This window comes from Anthonomus grandis, chromosome 15 (assembly GCF_022605725.1).
Source record: "Anthonomus grandis grandis chromosome 15, icAntGran1.3, whole genome shotgun sequence".
Classification (NCBI taxonomy): Eukaryota; Metazoa; Arthropoda; class Insecta; order Coleoptera; family Curculionidae; genus Anthonomus; species Anthonomus grandis.
Window position 1 is genome coordinate 183,003 of NC_065560.1, and position 17,085 is coordinate 200,087.

Sequence of the window (17,085 nt, forward strand, 5' to 3'; positions counted from 1 at the left end):
TTCGAAAATTCATTCTCAAGAAAATTCAATTGTATTCAAATTACCATTAAAGAAAAAAGGGCCAATAATTTTGTCGCTTAGTATTCCACACCAAACGTTAATTTTTTGCGAATACTGTCTCTTTGCATTTATTATAAATTCTGGATTCTGCACGGACCAGTGGCGGCAATTTAGACTGAAGACTACGCCATTTGTGGTAAAAGTGGCTTCATCGCTAAAAAGGATTGCATCTAGAAAGTTTCTGTTGTTTAAATATTCTCCCTGAAGTCAATAACAAAACTCTAATCTTCTTGCCTTGTCACTATCCTCTAAGGTGTGCAAAAATTTTGGCTTAAATGCTTTTTTGTTATTTTTTTGCAAACATCTTCTTATACTTTCTCTGGGGATGTTAAGGACCAAACTAGCCGTTCTAACACTACTTCGAGGATTGCCGTTAAATTATTCCAAAATGTAATTTTCATTTCTTCTGAGCCCACACCGTCCATTTATCCATTATGTCTATTTTTAAGTAGATTTTTCGAAACAGATCCTGTTTCATTAAAAATGTTATTAACACGTTGCACAGTACTTAGACTTACTGGTCTATCAGGATGCCTAATATTCAATTCTCTGGCAGCTTCTCTCATCGAACGCGTGTTACCACCAACAAAACGAACAATTTCAATTTTTTCTCTTAAATTTAAATTTTCCATGATTACTAATACTATCTAAACACGTTCTATTACCACTTTTGACAGTTAGATGTCAAATGTGACAATTCAATATTTCAATAATTTTTAGAGACAATTTAGAAGTAAAGCGCATTTCTTTTTTTCATCATAAAATTGTTATTACTTAATATTTTTTGGTGAAATATGGTATAAGGCCGTTTTGGGGGATGCCGAATCCAGTGGTGTGCACAATTTTTTGCTAAAAAAATTCCTAGCATGGTTTCTTAAAATTTGGCCCTTAAAAACTGACATTAGTAGGCCTTGAAATTTGCATGGCAAAATTTTTTTTTGTTATATGTATCAATCAAAATATTCTTTTAAGCAAAACTTTACTTAATAATAGCCAACTATTACTAAAAAAAAAACTGTATAAACTTCCGGCTAATTATTCAATTCATACTTTTGTTCTATATATACACTATGACACCTCGCATTAGCATTTGACCGTAACACAAAGGACATAAATAAAACATTTTAATAATTAGCAGTACAGGATAGTAATATATCCATTAAATGAGAAAAGCACACAACATTATGGTAATCAACCCTTAATTGCCATCAAAATATAAAATCAATAATAATATGAACGTTTAATTACTAAGTAAAAGTCTTCTTATATACCGAAGATGTTTTGCGTAACATGCAAATTTTAATATTCGACCCGCGTGTATTCCGCCATGTTATCATCTGAAGTACTAATTATACAAATTAGTGGCCCGTACAGCAATTAGCCTTAAAAAAACGTGACTGGACATTTAATTTTTTTTTTAAATCAAGAAAAATTAAACAAAAAATTTATTTAATCGGGAACAGAGGGTCTGTAAAAGGTCCTTTCGATTTCCGACTTAAGTAAACTTATCTTGGACTTAGTTTCGACTCCAGACAATCGAAAGAACCGATTCTTCTGTTTTCTAATACAGCATGAATTATTGTGAAATTGCATTTTTCTTATGTAGTCTAGCTCCAAGAAGCTTAATTTCATTTTAATCATCTATGTCTCATACATCCGAAAATCATGGACATCTGTAAGTGAGAAAGTGAACAATATGAAATTGGAACGTTATAATCATTTAAGCCCAAACAAATTATGTTACTCTGCCATAAATAATCCGTTCTGCCTCTCTCTCTCTCTCTCTCTGGTTTCAATAATTGTAAACCTGTGATAATTATATCGATAATACTCCTTGAAGTTCACACATCTTAAGACACACTTGAACATTATCTTATCTTGTTGATTATTCTTCTGGGGGCTCCGTATATATGCGACACGAGACAATTTTAGTCCCGAGGCGAGCGACGAAGCCCCACAATCATAATTTCTCTCTATCTTTCTTTTTCTCGTTCGTCGCCCTCTCTCTGTCGCTCTTTATAGCGCTCGAACACGAACTCGATGATGGCAGCAGACCGTTTCCACGAACTCAGTCCGATTTTAGTTCTTAACCGGTGAACGACGTCGTATGAACGAGCTCGGACCTGTTGCTCGACGCGTTCGATTCGAAAGGAAGACGTTTTTTGGTCCTTTGAGCCGGTGTTTTAAACTTTTATCCAGTTTTTAGGATTTGGTGCTTGTGTGCTTTGGATAACTTGTGTGTGTGTATAATAATTTTGTTGCTAAAACGATGGTGGTTTAATTATGGACTAATGAGCTGTAAGTGCCATTTTTTGCATTTTCATTGTTTCTATATATTTAAAGAATCTGTTTATAATTTTATAAACTGTAGCAAATTTTGTTTCACACAGTTTTCTAGCAGGATCGGTAGTTTTCTAGCGGAAATTTAACTTAAACATAAAATGTTGGGCGCCAAAGTTGTTTTCATTAAAACTTGCTGTATTTTGGTTAAACGGTTTTCGTTATATAAGTAAACAATCCGTTTACTCTAAAATGGTTAAATTCACTCAACTGCTTAAGAAAATTCAAATTTTAGTCCAGGCAGTTAAGTGGCAACTATAGTTCTCTTTTCTCTCTCTGTCATATGGTCAAGTGGTGATTTTAACAATGGGGATAATCACTTAATCCTAATCTATCCAGAAGTATACGAAGTATCGTTTACGAACGGTATTTTTGAAATTATTTGAGGTGTTACTTAAGAGTTGTTAGGCTTCTTCGTGCGTTTCTTTAACTTCTTTATTGTTTGTTTACTGTATTAATTTTTTCTTCCTTTTTTTTTGGTAAATTAAGTATGGATTTTGAGAAATATTAACCGGAAGACTATTAAAGATCTAATAGCATAGGCATTAGAAGAGACCATTGTAATTAAGATTTTCTTTTGACGAGCTATCTCATTTTTTCAGGCAATTTACCATAATTACTGTCTCTCCCAATGTCTATTTATTCCAAGCAATTTAAGGAAGTTGTCAATTTATTCCAGGCATTTGAGTTTAACTACTTACAAGTTTGTCCAGGCACTAAGTTGCTATTAATTCCATGCTCATGACGTTATTTTCAACTTTGTCCTGACTTGAATATTTTCTCGATTGACTGCCTGGGAGGATTAAACTAAAACCTCAAGTGCCTGGAATAAATAAATAATTCAACAGCAATTACTTCAAATTCCTAATCATTAATCATTTAAACCTAATCTATCCAAAGGCATACAAAGCGTCGCTTTAGGAACGTTGTTATCGAATTTATTCGAGTTTTTACTTAAGAGTTGTTAGGTTTCTTCGTGCGTTTCTTTAACTTCTTTATTATTTGTTTACTGTATTAATTTTTTCTTTCCTTTTTTTTGGTAAAATAAGTATAGATTTTGAGAAATATTAACCAGAAGACTATTAAAGATCTAATAGCATAGGCATTAGAAGAGACTATTGTAATTAAGATTTTCTTTTGACGAGATACCTTAAATACTGGCTCTTCCAATGTCTATTTATTCCGAGCAATTTAAGGAAGTTGTCAATTTATTCCAGGCATTTGAGTTTAACTACAAGTTTGTCCAGGCACCTAGTTGTTATTAATTCCATGCTCATGATGTTATTTTCAACTTTATCCTGACTTGAACGTTTTCCCGATTGATTTAATAATAAAATAATAATAATAAATATTTTTTATTTGCAAACTCAACATAACTACATAAAAAAAGAGAAAGAAATACACATTTATTATTTTATGCAAATAAAAGGCCGACAAAATCCATATACTTCCTGGGAAGATTAGAATAAAACCTCAAGTGCCTGGAATAAATAAATATGTACAAACTCAATAGTTACCTCAAATTTTGATTCATTAATCATTTAATCCTAATCTAACCAAACGCATACAAAGCGTCGCTTTACGAACGTTATTTTTGAATTTATCCGAGTTTTTACTTAAGGGTTGTTAGGCTTCTTCATGCGTTTCTTTAATTTCTTTATTGTTTGTTTATTAAATTAAGTTTTTTTCTTTTTTTTTTGCAAACACTTGCACCGGCAGACCTTTAAATCTTTGCATAGGCTTCTATTTATTTATTCCAATTGGCTGAAATAAATTAAAAAAATAACTGACTGCCTCTAAAAAGTCAATAATCACCTCAAGTTCAAGGAAGAAATTAAAAAAAAGTGTTTTCAATTATGGGTTAATGTTGAATGATCAAGGTCAGAGGTTTTTTCTGCAATATTACATTCTCAAAATATATTTAAAAATAATATATAATTTCATATAGTTCGTATCAACAGCAGAGATTATCAGATTGCGAAGTTCTTTGTAGTATTCCCAATGATTCGGATTTTTAGTTGCTTTATATTTACTAAGAGTGAAATTTTATCATGAGTCGAATATTGTATATGATTCGGTAACAAATAGAACTGACAAATTAAATTTGAGGTTAAAGACTCCAATTATCCAACCTCAAATTATCTGTAAATCCTTAAGTGATGGCCAAATTTGGACTCCGAATTCTGACTTAACGATACAAAAAGACTTTGAAAATGACTGCCTTTTACAACAAAGCTTGTTCACATAAAATTTATCATTAATAAACAAATGAAAAAAATCAATAAAGTAATACCTAATAAATCGAAAATGATCACCTGATGGTCATTAGGGTGGCACGCTATAAGATAAAAATAGGACAAGAAGTTGTGTTCTTTTAAAATAGCACCGTGCCACATCGTGGTACAAAAGAAATAAAAGGCATTTAACGAGCGTACTAACTTTAGAAATCTATTGTTAGAAGTGAGGAAGGAAAAAGCGAACCGGCATGATGGGCTGGGATCGAGATACGTGTCACTGCACCGACCATCTAAGGACTCTCTGTCCCGTTCTACCTGATTCCAGTAATGAGAGCGACGAAGTACGAAGTAAAGAAGATGAATTATTTTTCATTAAATCTCTTTTTAGTTTCTTCTGTGTGTTAATATTTTTCATTCTTTATCACATTATTATAACAGGAGAATATATATAAATATAAAAAAAAGAGAAGGGAATCAGGTCAGTGCAGGTACTTTCTTCGTAACACGTTCAACACTTTCTTTCGGTTGTTAAAACGGATTTCGTGGCGCCCAACGTGGGGTCCGTTTTTAAATGATGATTTATCGATCATTTTCCTTCATTTAATTACTCGAGCTTGAAAAAGTGATCGATCTGTTGTGTAGTCACCAATACTCTTTTATATTGTTATTAAATCTTAATTCTAATAATAAATAATCAATGATTTTAACGCAGATAATTTCCTAAGTGGAATAAAGTAATTTTAGAAGCCAATTAAGTTGTTTCGAGTGAAGCATGCGGGTTTCCAATTTACGGGAGAAGTTAACGATGTAAAAGAGTAAAATCTGATATTACCAGTCAAGTTTATTTTTTTAATTTTACGTACATTTATTAAATTTTGTATAGGAATTTAGGAGAAGCCATAGACGTCAACTTATATCGGAATAAAATTGCTTTACAAGAACTAGGAAAGAGAAAAAAAAGTTTATTTATTTGCACCCTATTGCACTGGGATTATTAAGTTCTTTAGTATGCCTTACTATAAACCAATTCATTTGAGATGCTTTGTTTGCAACGTCTTTACAACATGGTATGAATATTAATTTTTAGGTAAGAAATTCTAGTAAGCTCATTGACGCGTTTAAGCATACATTATTTAGTTTGTAAGAGTTCAAATTTCTTTTCTATGATTTGACCAATGAATACCATTAACTGAATCACATCAGTCAACTTAAATTGGAACCCTGTGGTATCTCAGATAGAATAAATCAATGAAATCCTTGCAGTAGAAGATGAATATTGGAAGTTTTATTATAGGTGCTCTTGTACTCAACAAGATTACTCATGAGTTTAGTATTGAATCTTAGGATCTCCTGAGGTCTGCCTTAACTATAATTAAAGGAATCATTGGAATCCTTCTAGTAGAAGTTGAGATATTGAATGTTTTATTATAGGCGCTCCTGTACTTAATACAATTAATTATCTCTGGCAAATTCGTCAATATCTTGACACTTAAATGCCTATAAAAGACTAAACTAACCTCATACGCCTGTAATCGGTGGTTTTGGTTGGGCGCCAAAAAACCTTATAGATAAATTTAAGACGAAAACAAACAAGATCTCACTGATAAATCAACGGAAAAATGTAATACTAAGTAAGCAATAAAAACCCCAGTCTATCGAAGGAAATTACACTAAATATAGGTGTGATTGCCATATTGTAATTAAACACTCCTATTATGTTATTAAACAAAAAACTCGCCAAGTTAATCATTATTCGAGGAGACGAGATAATATGACGGTCTGGCGCCGATGAGAAAATGATTATTTAATAAAACGCGTATGACGATAGGCGGCATATTATTTAGAAAAAAACTCAGGATCTTATCTAAATATTTACAAATTTATCATTTTTAGTGTGAATGGATAAATCGATATATAGTTGACATGTCAAAGTAAGTCAATATTTAGATGGGACTTCTTGCTAAGATCACAACGCAGTCGATTATGTTCGGGTGCATTTTTTCCACCAGTGGTTACTTATCGCGATTATATATGCATATCTGGAAATAAATAAGGGATTATACGGAACTTGGCAACTGGTACAAGGATATCATCAGAAATGTATTTATTTATCTAATATACATTGCTTAATAGTATATCCTAATAATAAAAATAATAAGTAAATTGAACAACAAAAAAAAAATAAATAAAAACTCTTTAGACAAATCAACGCACCAAAGCAAAGGCTGTCATATATAGTTATACAAATTAGACTTATATATATAAAAACAATACAAATAAATAATCAGAACATAAAATTACAATAGTTTTTACAGACGAGTTAGAAGGAGAAGGAAATATTATACATATTAGGTACACTGCATATAAAAAAGAGCTCTATTTACCTGCTAGGGGATCTGAGGTAAAATGCGGATAGAGCAGATACAGATTGTTGCTTGTTAGTTCATTGGTTCGAGGGTAATTTACTAGGATATCTAATAAACAGTAAAAAACAGTGTTTAAGATCGGCAACGTAAATCAGTATCAAAGAGATAAGTATTCACAAATAAAACAGCATTTTTATTCTAGGAGTGCCTGTAAGGAACACAATAACTTGTCTCTTATTGGCAAGTGAATACCATAGGTTCTAGTAGTCGAAATTTTAAAATTGTTGATTAATGGACTACTCTAAAGACTTGTTTAGTATTTTTTGAAAAAAATTCTATGATCTATTCGTAAAAAGTCAATCTATTGGAATTCTTATGCCAGGAGTGCTTGTAAGAAACAAAATAATTTGCCTCTTATTAGCAAGTTAATGTCTAAGGTTCTAGTATTCAAAATTGTGAAATTGTTGATTTATGGATTATTTTGAAGGCTTCTTAGTTTTTTATGAAAAAAATCAAGATCTTAGAATTTTTATTCCAAGAGTGCATGTAAGGATGTAAGAAACAAAAGAATTTATCTCTTATTGGAAAATGAATATCTTGAATTCTAGTAGTTGAAATTTCCAAAGTTATTATTCCATGGACTATTTTAAAGATTTTTTTAGTCTTTTTTGGAAAAAAGGTTAAAATTGACACTGAAAAAGTCAAAATATTCTTTACAATTCTTATTCAAGGAGTGCCTTTTAGGAATAAAATAATTTGTCTCTTATTGGCAACTGAACACTGATTTTCAAATTACAGTACAAGCTTGGTAACAAGAACACAAAAAAACCAACCTTAGTTCATACTACCAATTGTGCACATTATGGGAAGAGGATGATTATTATGTTTTTTAAACGTTGCATCCATCCATCACTTGCACTATACTTCATTGTCGCAGGATATACATTTCCAAAAATTCTGATTGCTTTTTGTTTTAATATATCGCTGCTTATTGAAAGAGTTTTTTCTCTTTGAGTAAGTAACCATTTGTACAACTGTGTTTCCATTTCTGGGTACTCACAAGATTTTAACGTACACTTTTTATTTGGTCCTAATGAGTTGGTTACCCTTTCAAGAATCTTCTCCCTTTTCTTCTTGATCGAACAAATTGTTGATTTAGCAACTCCGTATTTTCTAGCCAGTATAGTAACTGACACACCTTTTCGATGTTCTTGAATAATATTTGCTTTTTGTTGTAGAGTGAGGGCCTTGTTTTTGACAGTTTTGCCCATTTTGAGAATCGTGCAAAGACAGGTTGTTACCGAATTTATTACTCGTTTTAAAGTCAAGTCTCGCGTTTAAAGTCAACTGAAGAATAAAAGCCATATAAATGCCGTGAACCATGCAAACATGCTACGACAAATCAAAAACCAGCGAGACAGTCAAAATATTACTGGCATATTGACTCAAAAACCGTTTAAAAACGTATTGTTTAATTGTTCACATTATCGAACAGACTTCTGTTCACACTATAGAGTACCTAATACAAAAAATATTTTATTCACAAAACCAAGTTGTTCGTATATACGAGTGTTTACGCCACCGAGCTTATACTGTATTGACTTATGGACTATTCTGAAGAAATTCATTCACTATAAGGCAAGATAATGGAGTTCTTAGTCCAAGAGTGCCTCCCAAGTAATTTGTCTCTTATTGCTAATTAAATACCTTGGGTTCTAGTAGTCCAAATTTAGAAATTTGTGATTTAGAGATTAGTCGAAGGACTATTTTTTGCCTTTTTTGAAAATATCACTAAGCTTCATTCACAAAAAGTGAAAATAATGGAATTCTTAGTCCAAGAGTTCCTGTAAGGAACCAAATAATTTGTCTCTTATTGGCAATTGAATATCTTGGGTTGTAGTAGTCCAAATTTGAAAATTATTGATTCATGGACTAGTCTGAAGAGAATAACAGCAGTGGTTTAAGCTCAGAGTCTTCAAGTAACCCGGAACTCAAGATGTACTTCTTAATCCTTCTTTTTACAGCATTTAAATGTAAATACATATTTGTGGGTCTTTATTTGCAGATATTATAGTCAGTAATGAAATAACATAAAAGTTTTAGAAATGTCCACTACTAACTGATTCTAGAAATGTGGTAAAAAATTGTTGAATATTCAAATATTTAATCTCTCAAATAAGACACATCGAAACTAACAAATCAATCCTGTTTATTGTTTAAATCGGAAACCTTACCGAATCACCATCGGTGAGATATTACGTAACAGCTGTCGATGTATATTTTTGGAAATCGGAATAAAATAACCTCGTAAATATCGTGTAAGCCGACTGACTTTCCCATACGAAGCTCCATACGCGTAAAATATAAAAAAAATATTTGGAATGAATGCGTTCGGGTATTGTGAGAAACGCCAGATCGCTCGTATTATTTGTTTATATTATGGAGCTGTAAAAACAACTTCGGAATCTCAACACAAAGAACCGGAATTTACGATTTTGCACTGGACTTTGAAACTTTATGACTGGCGGCGTACTTCTGAGGATCTACAATGGAATGGGTTTAAATATTTGAGATAGATTAAGGAGAAACACAATTAGTTTTAAATAGTAGACTTAGGTCCTTATAGCATTGATTTAATAGTACTAAAGAAAGTGAAAAATTTTGAATGGACTGCGTCAAACAACAACAAATTTACGCACGTGATTTGAATAATAATAAGAAATATAAGAAGAAATAAATTAAATCTGATAATCATTAGTATATGCACCATACATTTCAGTTAAACTTACTCGACTCGATTTCATTATACTCCCACACTAATATAAGAATAATCCTACCATCCTCGGTCATCTTCAAAATAGCCGCGTTTAACCTTAATCAATATTAATGGATTAGTTTAAAATTCAACCTACACGACTTACGCAACCCCACTTAAAATTTAATAGACGCTTATGATAAAGAAATCTTAAGAATTTTTTTCGAAGACCTTTATACCTATAGACAGTTGGGCGATAGATACTATCTATCTATCTCGTTAATTCGAAAGAACAATGAAGTGAAGGAGCTTTTTTTCGAAATCGAATGTTAGATAACGCTTTGAGGTATAAGAACCAGAGAATACTTTTAATGCTTTGAAAGAAAATGTATTGATCTACACCATGGGTAGAAAAGAAGATTGTACTCGCTTTGCAGTAAGTATGACTGATGCAGTCAAATGCTTTAGACAAGTCACAAAAAAAATCTATTTATAACTGAAATTCAATAATCTAAGATAGAAAAAGTCCTTCTGAACACGATTTCATTATATGAGCTAAAGCTATAAAGAAAATTTACTGTAAGAGCTTAAAGGAAAAATACGCAGCTTTTTGAATATTTTAATTTAAACTCGTTAAATAGACTGAAAAGGATCTCTCTTTATCAGATATTAAAAAATTCCATGTGCATTCAAGGCGCCTTATAACTAATTTAAAAAACCCTCGTATTATTGTTAATAAAATTATCATGTATCTACATAACCTATTAGGTTATAATGTACTGCCTGTACATGGGGGTTATCAGTAAGCCGGACATCGTTTTACATTTTATCAAGTAAAAAATGCTTTTATGTATATAATTAAAAGGCATGAAAACATGTAAAACCAGTAAAGAAATCGAGGATTAAAAAAATGTGTTATTTACAAAAGATAATTTATTAATGGAAGGATATACTGTGAATAGATTGAAAATTATGCATTCTTACTCAGTTGAGGAGAAATAATTTTGCAAAAAGATCCTGGAACAATAAAATAATTCATTAGCAATGGTACTTATTATCTCCTTCTTCTTCTACCTCTTCTTTTTTTTCATATAAACCTATAAAAAATTGGTTATGCTGAACCAAACGTTTCTTCCGCCTATAAGAAGTCTGCCTTAGAAATGTGACTAAAAAAAATTAAACAATAAAGAAACGCATGAAAAAGCCTTACAAGTATTAAGTAAAAACTCAAATAAATTAGAAAATAATGTTCGTAAAGTGACCTGGAAGAATTGTTTGTTTCTTCCAGGCAATTGAGTGCATTCGATCACATGACAGAGAGAGAAAAAAGATTGATAGTTGTCACTTGACTGCCTGGACAAATATTTCAATTTTTCCAGGCAGTTGAGTGCTCTCAACCAATTTTAAGAGAGAAAAGAGAATCAAAGAGACTGATAATATTTTATTTGATTTAGGGAAAACGTGTCAATAAAAAATCAATTGAAAAATGCAATAATTTATTTCTAATATTCTATGCAAAAGTCTTCAAGTTAATATTATAACCAAAAAAAACAATACAGTAAATAAACAATAAATAAATTAAAGAAACGCATAAAGAAACCTGACAACTCTTAAGTAAAAACTCGAATAAATTCAAAAATAACGTTCGTAAAGCGACGCATCATATGCTTCTAGACAGATTAGGATTAAATCATGAATAATCGTTGTTAAAATTACCATTTAACCACATGAAAGAGAGAGAAAAGAGAATTACAGAAGGACTTGAGAGGCCTAAAAGTGAAGAAAAAGTCGAATTTTTGGATTTTTCTAGTCTCTACCTCTTCTCAGTTCCTTGGTACGTCCTGGATTTTCTGGAAATTATGTTTTTCTTTTGTATTTAATCCCACTGTACACAAGAAGCATATTTTCATTACGATCGTCCACGATTCTCGGACCTGAGAGGCCTTAGAATGAATAAGAAGTCGAATTTTTGGACTTTCTTCGTCTCTACCTTTTCTCAGTTCCTTGGTACGTCCTGGATTTTCTGAAAATTGTGTTTTTCTTTCATATTTAATCCGACTGTATACGAGAAGCATAATTTCATTACGATCGTCCACGATTCTCGGACCTGAGAGGCCTTAAAATCAATAAGAAGTCGAATTTTTGGACTTTCCTCGTCTCTACCTCTTCTCAGTTCCCCGGTACATCCTGGATCTTCTGGAAATTATGTTTTTCTTTTGTATTTGATCCGACTGTATACGAGAAGCATAATTTTATTAAGATCGTCCAGGTTTCTAGGGCCCGAAACGCCTGAAAATAGGAAAAAGTCAAATTTTTGGACTTTTCTTCGTCTCTACCGCTTCTCAGTTCCCCGGTACACCGTGGATTTTCTGGAAATTGTGTTTTTCTTTCATATTTAATCCCACTGCATACGAGAAGCATAATTTCATTACGATCGTCAACGACTCTCGGACCTGAGACGGCTTAAAATGAATAAGAAGTCGAATTTTTGGACTTTCCTCGTCTCTACCTCCTCTCAATTCCCCGGTACATCTTGCATCTTCTGGAAATTGTACTTTTCTTTTCAATTTAATCCCACTGCATACGAGACGCACAATTTCATTACGATCATCCAGAAATCACGGACCTGAGAGGTCTAAAAATAGAATTTGTGGTTCTTTCCTGGTCCCTATTTAGTTACGGTAACCGTCTGACGAAAACATTTCACGTTGAGTTTTAACTGTCTGGAAAAGAAAATTAATATTTTTTCCAGGCAGTTAAAACCTCAGGAAGCAAATTCATTTTTGGACCTCAACTGCCTGGAAGAATCAACTTAATTGTTTCAGGCAATTAAAACCTAGAAAAAGCTTCCGTAATATGGAGTCTATTTAAAAAGGTTTTGTAATACTCATTAAATTTCCTTCATTTACTCATCCTACATAAATTCTTGTACGTCCTAAAGCAGATATAACACCCTGCATTCTATAAGGCATAGTACTTAGAAGTACAGAAAATGCAATCCTTCTTTCAGGTAGTCCAGGCAAAAATATACATTTTTCAGACCTTTTTCCACACAATTAAAGCCTATAGATTAAAGAAATAATTATTTTATTTATTATAAGTTAAAACCGAGACATCACAGTATGTACCAGTACTGTAATTCTTATTGTACAATTACTTATCTTATTATTAGCCTATGCAAAGATCTAATGGTCTGCCGCTTAATATTCTCTTTATCAAGGTCCATATTTAATTTTCTCCAAAAAAAAGGAAAAAAAAAGTTAATATAGTAAACAAACAATAAAGAAGTTAAAGAAACGCATGAAGAAACCTAACAACTTTTAAGTAAAAATTTGAATAAATTTAGAAATAACCTTCGTAAAGCGACGCTTCGTGTGTTTCTGGATACATTAAGTTTAAATGATTAAGGGATAGCTTCTACTCAACTGCCTGGACGTATATTTAAATGTTTCTAGGCAAGGGAAAAGAGAGCCTGGAAGAATTCTTTTATTTCTTCCATGCAGTTGAGTGCATTTGACCACACGACAAGGAGCATTTAATGTAAAAAGTTAAAAAAAAACTCTATTTTTATTGCAGATTCTATAATATGCACCATCAGGGAATGAATTAAACCAGTTCAAATCACAATCACTTGTTACTAATCGAACCTCAGTTGAGTCATCAATAATTGATGAATCACTTCTCTCGGTAAAGAAGCCATCGTCGTTTAAGATGGTGGTTACCTAAAAGACCGCAAATTTTACGTGGAAAAAAAGAGGAAGTAATACGACCCAGGTCCGGTATATCATATATATTATTATGAGAGACTTAGATGTGCACCGAGATATACAGCTATCTTGACTTGGCGAAATATTATGCGGTGGCAAGTGTTGAGTTATACCGACGAGTGTGTGTGTGTGTATGTGTTGTTGAAACGGGTTCAGTGAACGCCGTGTATAGACCGTGAAAAAGTAGAAAATGACGATGGAGCAACCGCAGCAGAATGGTGGTACTACGAGGAGTCTTAGCGTTTTAGGTGAGTCCCCAATTGAAATGGTGATGGTGCTAGGTAGAAGTACTTTTGTCAATCAGAACTGGAAAACTTTCTTAGGAATATGGTACCATCTGTTCGTTAAACCCACTAGCTTAAACTGAAAACCGAAATCGAAAACACGGATGATTCACTTGAGGTTCGGACTCACTCGCGTCTCGGCGGCGAAGAAAACCGGTAGTGGTCGAGGACGGTTCCACGAACCATATCTGGGAACCGTTTAAATACCGTCTGGAACCCTCCGGTTAAAATCAAATTTTTGTTATTCGGATTCTTTTTTTTTCTCCTCTCTCTCTCTCTTTCTCTTCTTCTCGAAAGTATGTTAATGGCTTACAGATCGGACAATGTATTTGGGATGACGACGTTATATTTCTGAGGGTTCCCTTTTATTGTTTGATCCCTTTTTTTTAAAAGGTAACCGACCGTTAAGTTGACTTATACTTTTATTGATGTGTAATTTATAATTACTTCACTTGGAATGTGAAAATGCAAATTCTAACAGTGGATCTTTTTAAACTAGAACCTATTATAGTACTAGCAATGTTTTTCTTACTGATGATGCAAATATAGTTATGTGTACACGAATCCTAATATAAACATTCATTTGCCAACAATCTTAACCTTGGAGTGTTACACTTATTTTTACAATGTAATATGCTACAATAGGGTACAGTTGTACCCCAAATAAAAAAGGGCCTAAAGGAAAATATCTGTGCATATAGGTAAGTAAAATAAAAACAACGTTAAAAAAGCATTCAAAACATTTATTTATTTTTACAAAAATTTGTTTGAGGTTTTATTAGATCAAGTGCTAGTTTTTTCAAGAAAGCTTTTCTCTTGGTTACAATTTCTTTTTTAGGAGCACTAGAACCTCTTAAAAGGATCATCGAGTTATACCTTACAATATTTAACAAATTATAAAATAGACATAAGGGCCAACGACGAGTCTTTCTGTTAGTTGAATATGTGTGACACAATTGGTCCAAGGTATCTACTCCTTCCTTGGTTGAATTATAAAATTTAATTATTTCCGGAATATCAGTTGAAAGTTGCTCATCTCCTTTTTCGTGCATTGTGGATAGCATTAACAATTTTTTTTTTATTTTTCGATGGACAAAAAGATAAAAGTGTTAATTTGTCACTATAGCAAAACATTGCTGTATCTATAGAGGTAAACCAATTGTCCATAGTCAAATTTCTATTCGTTCCTTATAAGGAAGAGGTAAGTTTGTCGCAATAATACTGGGCAACAGAAACATCCCGTGGTGTGGAGTCCTTACCTACATAAACTTCAGCATCAAGTACAAAAGCTGTTTTAGCATCACAGCACATCACAAGCTTAATACTATATTTGTCTGGTTTCGAAGGAATGTACATTTTAAATGGACATCGTCCTCGAAATCCAACCAATTGCTCGTCGATTGTGGTATATTCGGATGGTAGATATAAATTCTTCATTTTGTTTATAGATCTTTCAAAGACCTCCCGAAATGCTGCAAGTTGGTCAGTTTCTCTTCTTTGAGCTCGAGTATCTTTATCGTTAAACCGCAGACAATTTACCAAGAATCTAAAACGTGCTTCTGGTATTGTGGCTCGAAATATTGGTATACCACTATCTTTATCAAAAAGTTTGTTGGTATTTACAGCATTCATTTTCATAACTCCTGCATAATAAAATAAACCAAAGATGGCTTGAATTTCAATATTGTCGGTGTTTTTGGTAAACGAAGCAGCCGTCGAGACAGCCGTGTTAGGATCTTCGGCCTGATTATTGGGTTTCTTTTTTCCATAATTTAATCTTTCAAGTTCTATTTCTTTGTTAGTATATTCTGTAAAAGTAAAACATAACTTCCAAGCTTCTAGCCCTGATTGTAGATTCCTTGACTCGTTTTTGTTTCCAGGTAAATGTAAAACAAGATTTCTTTTTGTTTTTAGACGAACTGATTTTCCTTTCACTCCTGACCACTTATACTGATTTTTTCCTTGTAGTTTAGTAGGAACCTGTAAAATTTTAACTTTGGTTTTATACGTGCGTTTTAACTGAATCAACGGTATATCGTTATCGGATTCATCTTCAAAATCGTAGCAAACTGAAGTGGATGGAATGGCCTCGGAATAATTAGGTCTTCCTCGTCGCTATCACTAGAGGTCGGAGAGTCGTCTAACTCAGAATCCTAGAGGATACGATGTATTTCGTCGATGTCATTCGGATTTGACAAATCGAAACACTTTTGTTGAGAAGCCATTTTGTGTCTTCTAAAAAGAAAATAAATATAACTAATTAAAATATATATTTTACAATTTTTTTTTAATAAATTTCAGTAACTTATCAAAAGTATATACTTACATGCAAACGCAAGAAACTATAATAATCTGCTACACTGGGGTACACCTGTACCCCTGCTACTAAATATTTCATGAATAAGAAAAGCACTGCTCGACACTAATACCACACATGAACTGACTAGGAATGGACAAAAATAACCGGTTTTTTCATATCGAATAACTGATTATTAACCGGTTATTCTTGTCCTTAGGTTAAATCTGATAACCTACTAATTGAAGCAATAACCAGAAACCGGAAACCCAAGATTCAAAAAATTTAATTTCAGTTCTCCACTTAATGCTGCAAATGCCATTAGTCACATTAAATTACAGGTTGACAAAAATATTAAACTACAAGGTATAAAATCATCAAATGAAAAAAATTAAAATTTAAGTATTTGGCAAGTGCATGATGCTAAAATAGTAAGGTCTTCTATGGATGAGGATTATACAAGTGGAGGTTTGCTAACAGAGTTTAAACTATACTTGACTCAGCCATTAATATCAAGAAATAGTGATCCAATCCGCTATTTGATAGAAAACAAAGGGGCGTTTCCTGAAACCAGCAGGATTGCACTGAGATTTCTTACTGTTTTAGGGGCATCAGTCTCATTTGGAAGGCTGATTTCATTATTAAATAATAATTGCACAGACCATAGGAGCAGATTGACACCCGAATACTCTAATCAATTAATATTTTTAGGTTCTCTAGAAGATTTAAGTATTAATAAAAATGATCCCAAAATTTTTACATCGAGATTTTATGTGAGGTGTTATTTATGTGTTTTATTATGTGTAACCAAATATCAGATTGTTTTGTGCTTACCAATTTCAATACCCTCGAATTTGGTTACATAAATACAAAATTAATGTCCTGAATGTTGAAATTTAATAGGTTATTACAATAACCGGTTATTTACGTACGGTTAACCGTTCAAGCTTTAACCCAAGTCTCAAATTAACCGGTTATTT

The 17,085-nt window shown here is 32.4% G+C and overlaps 1 protein-coding gene across 5 annotated transcripts in view; it reads left to right on the plus strand.

Annotated features, from left to right (window-relative positions):
- The window catches only part of LOC126744940 (protein TANC2), a 164,762-nt gene that overhangs the window by 76,649 nt on the left and 71,028 nt on the right, over positions 1–17,085 (plus strand). The window contains exons 1-2 of one of the 5 annotated variants that reach the window (XM_050452544.1): positions 2,014–2,358; positions 13,335–13,773. The exons of 2 other annotated variants lie outside the window; for them this stretch is intronic. In XM_050452544.1, coding sequence (XP_050308501.1) covers positions 13,716–13,773 — 58 coding nt within the window. In that variant the 5' untranslated portion in view covers positions 2,014–2,358; positions 13,335–13,715. Of the gene's footprint in view, positions 1–2,013; positions 2,359–13,334; positions 13,774–17,085 lie in introns of those variants that run through there. 2 more of the 5 variants (XM_050452547.1, XM_050452546.1) reach the window with 2 other exon arrangements.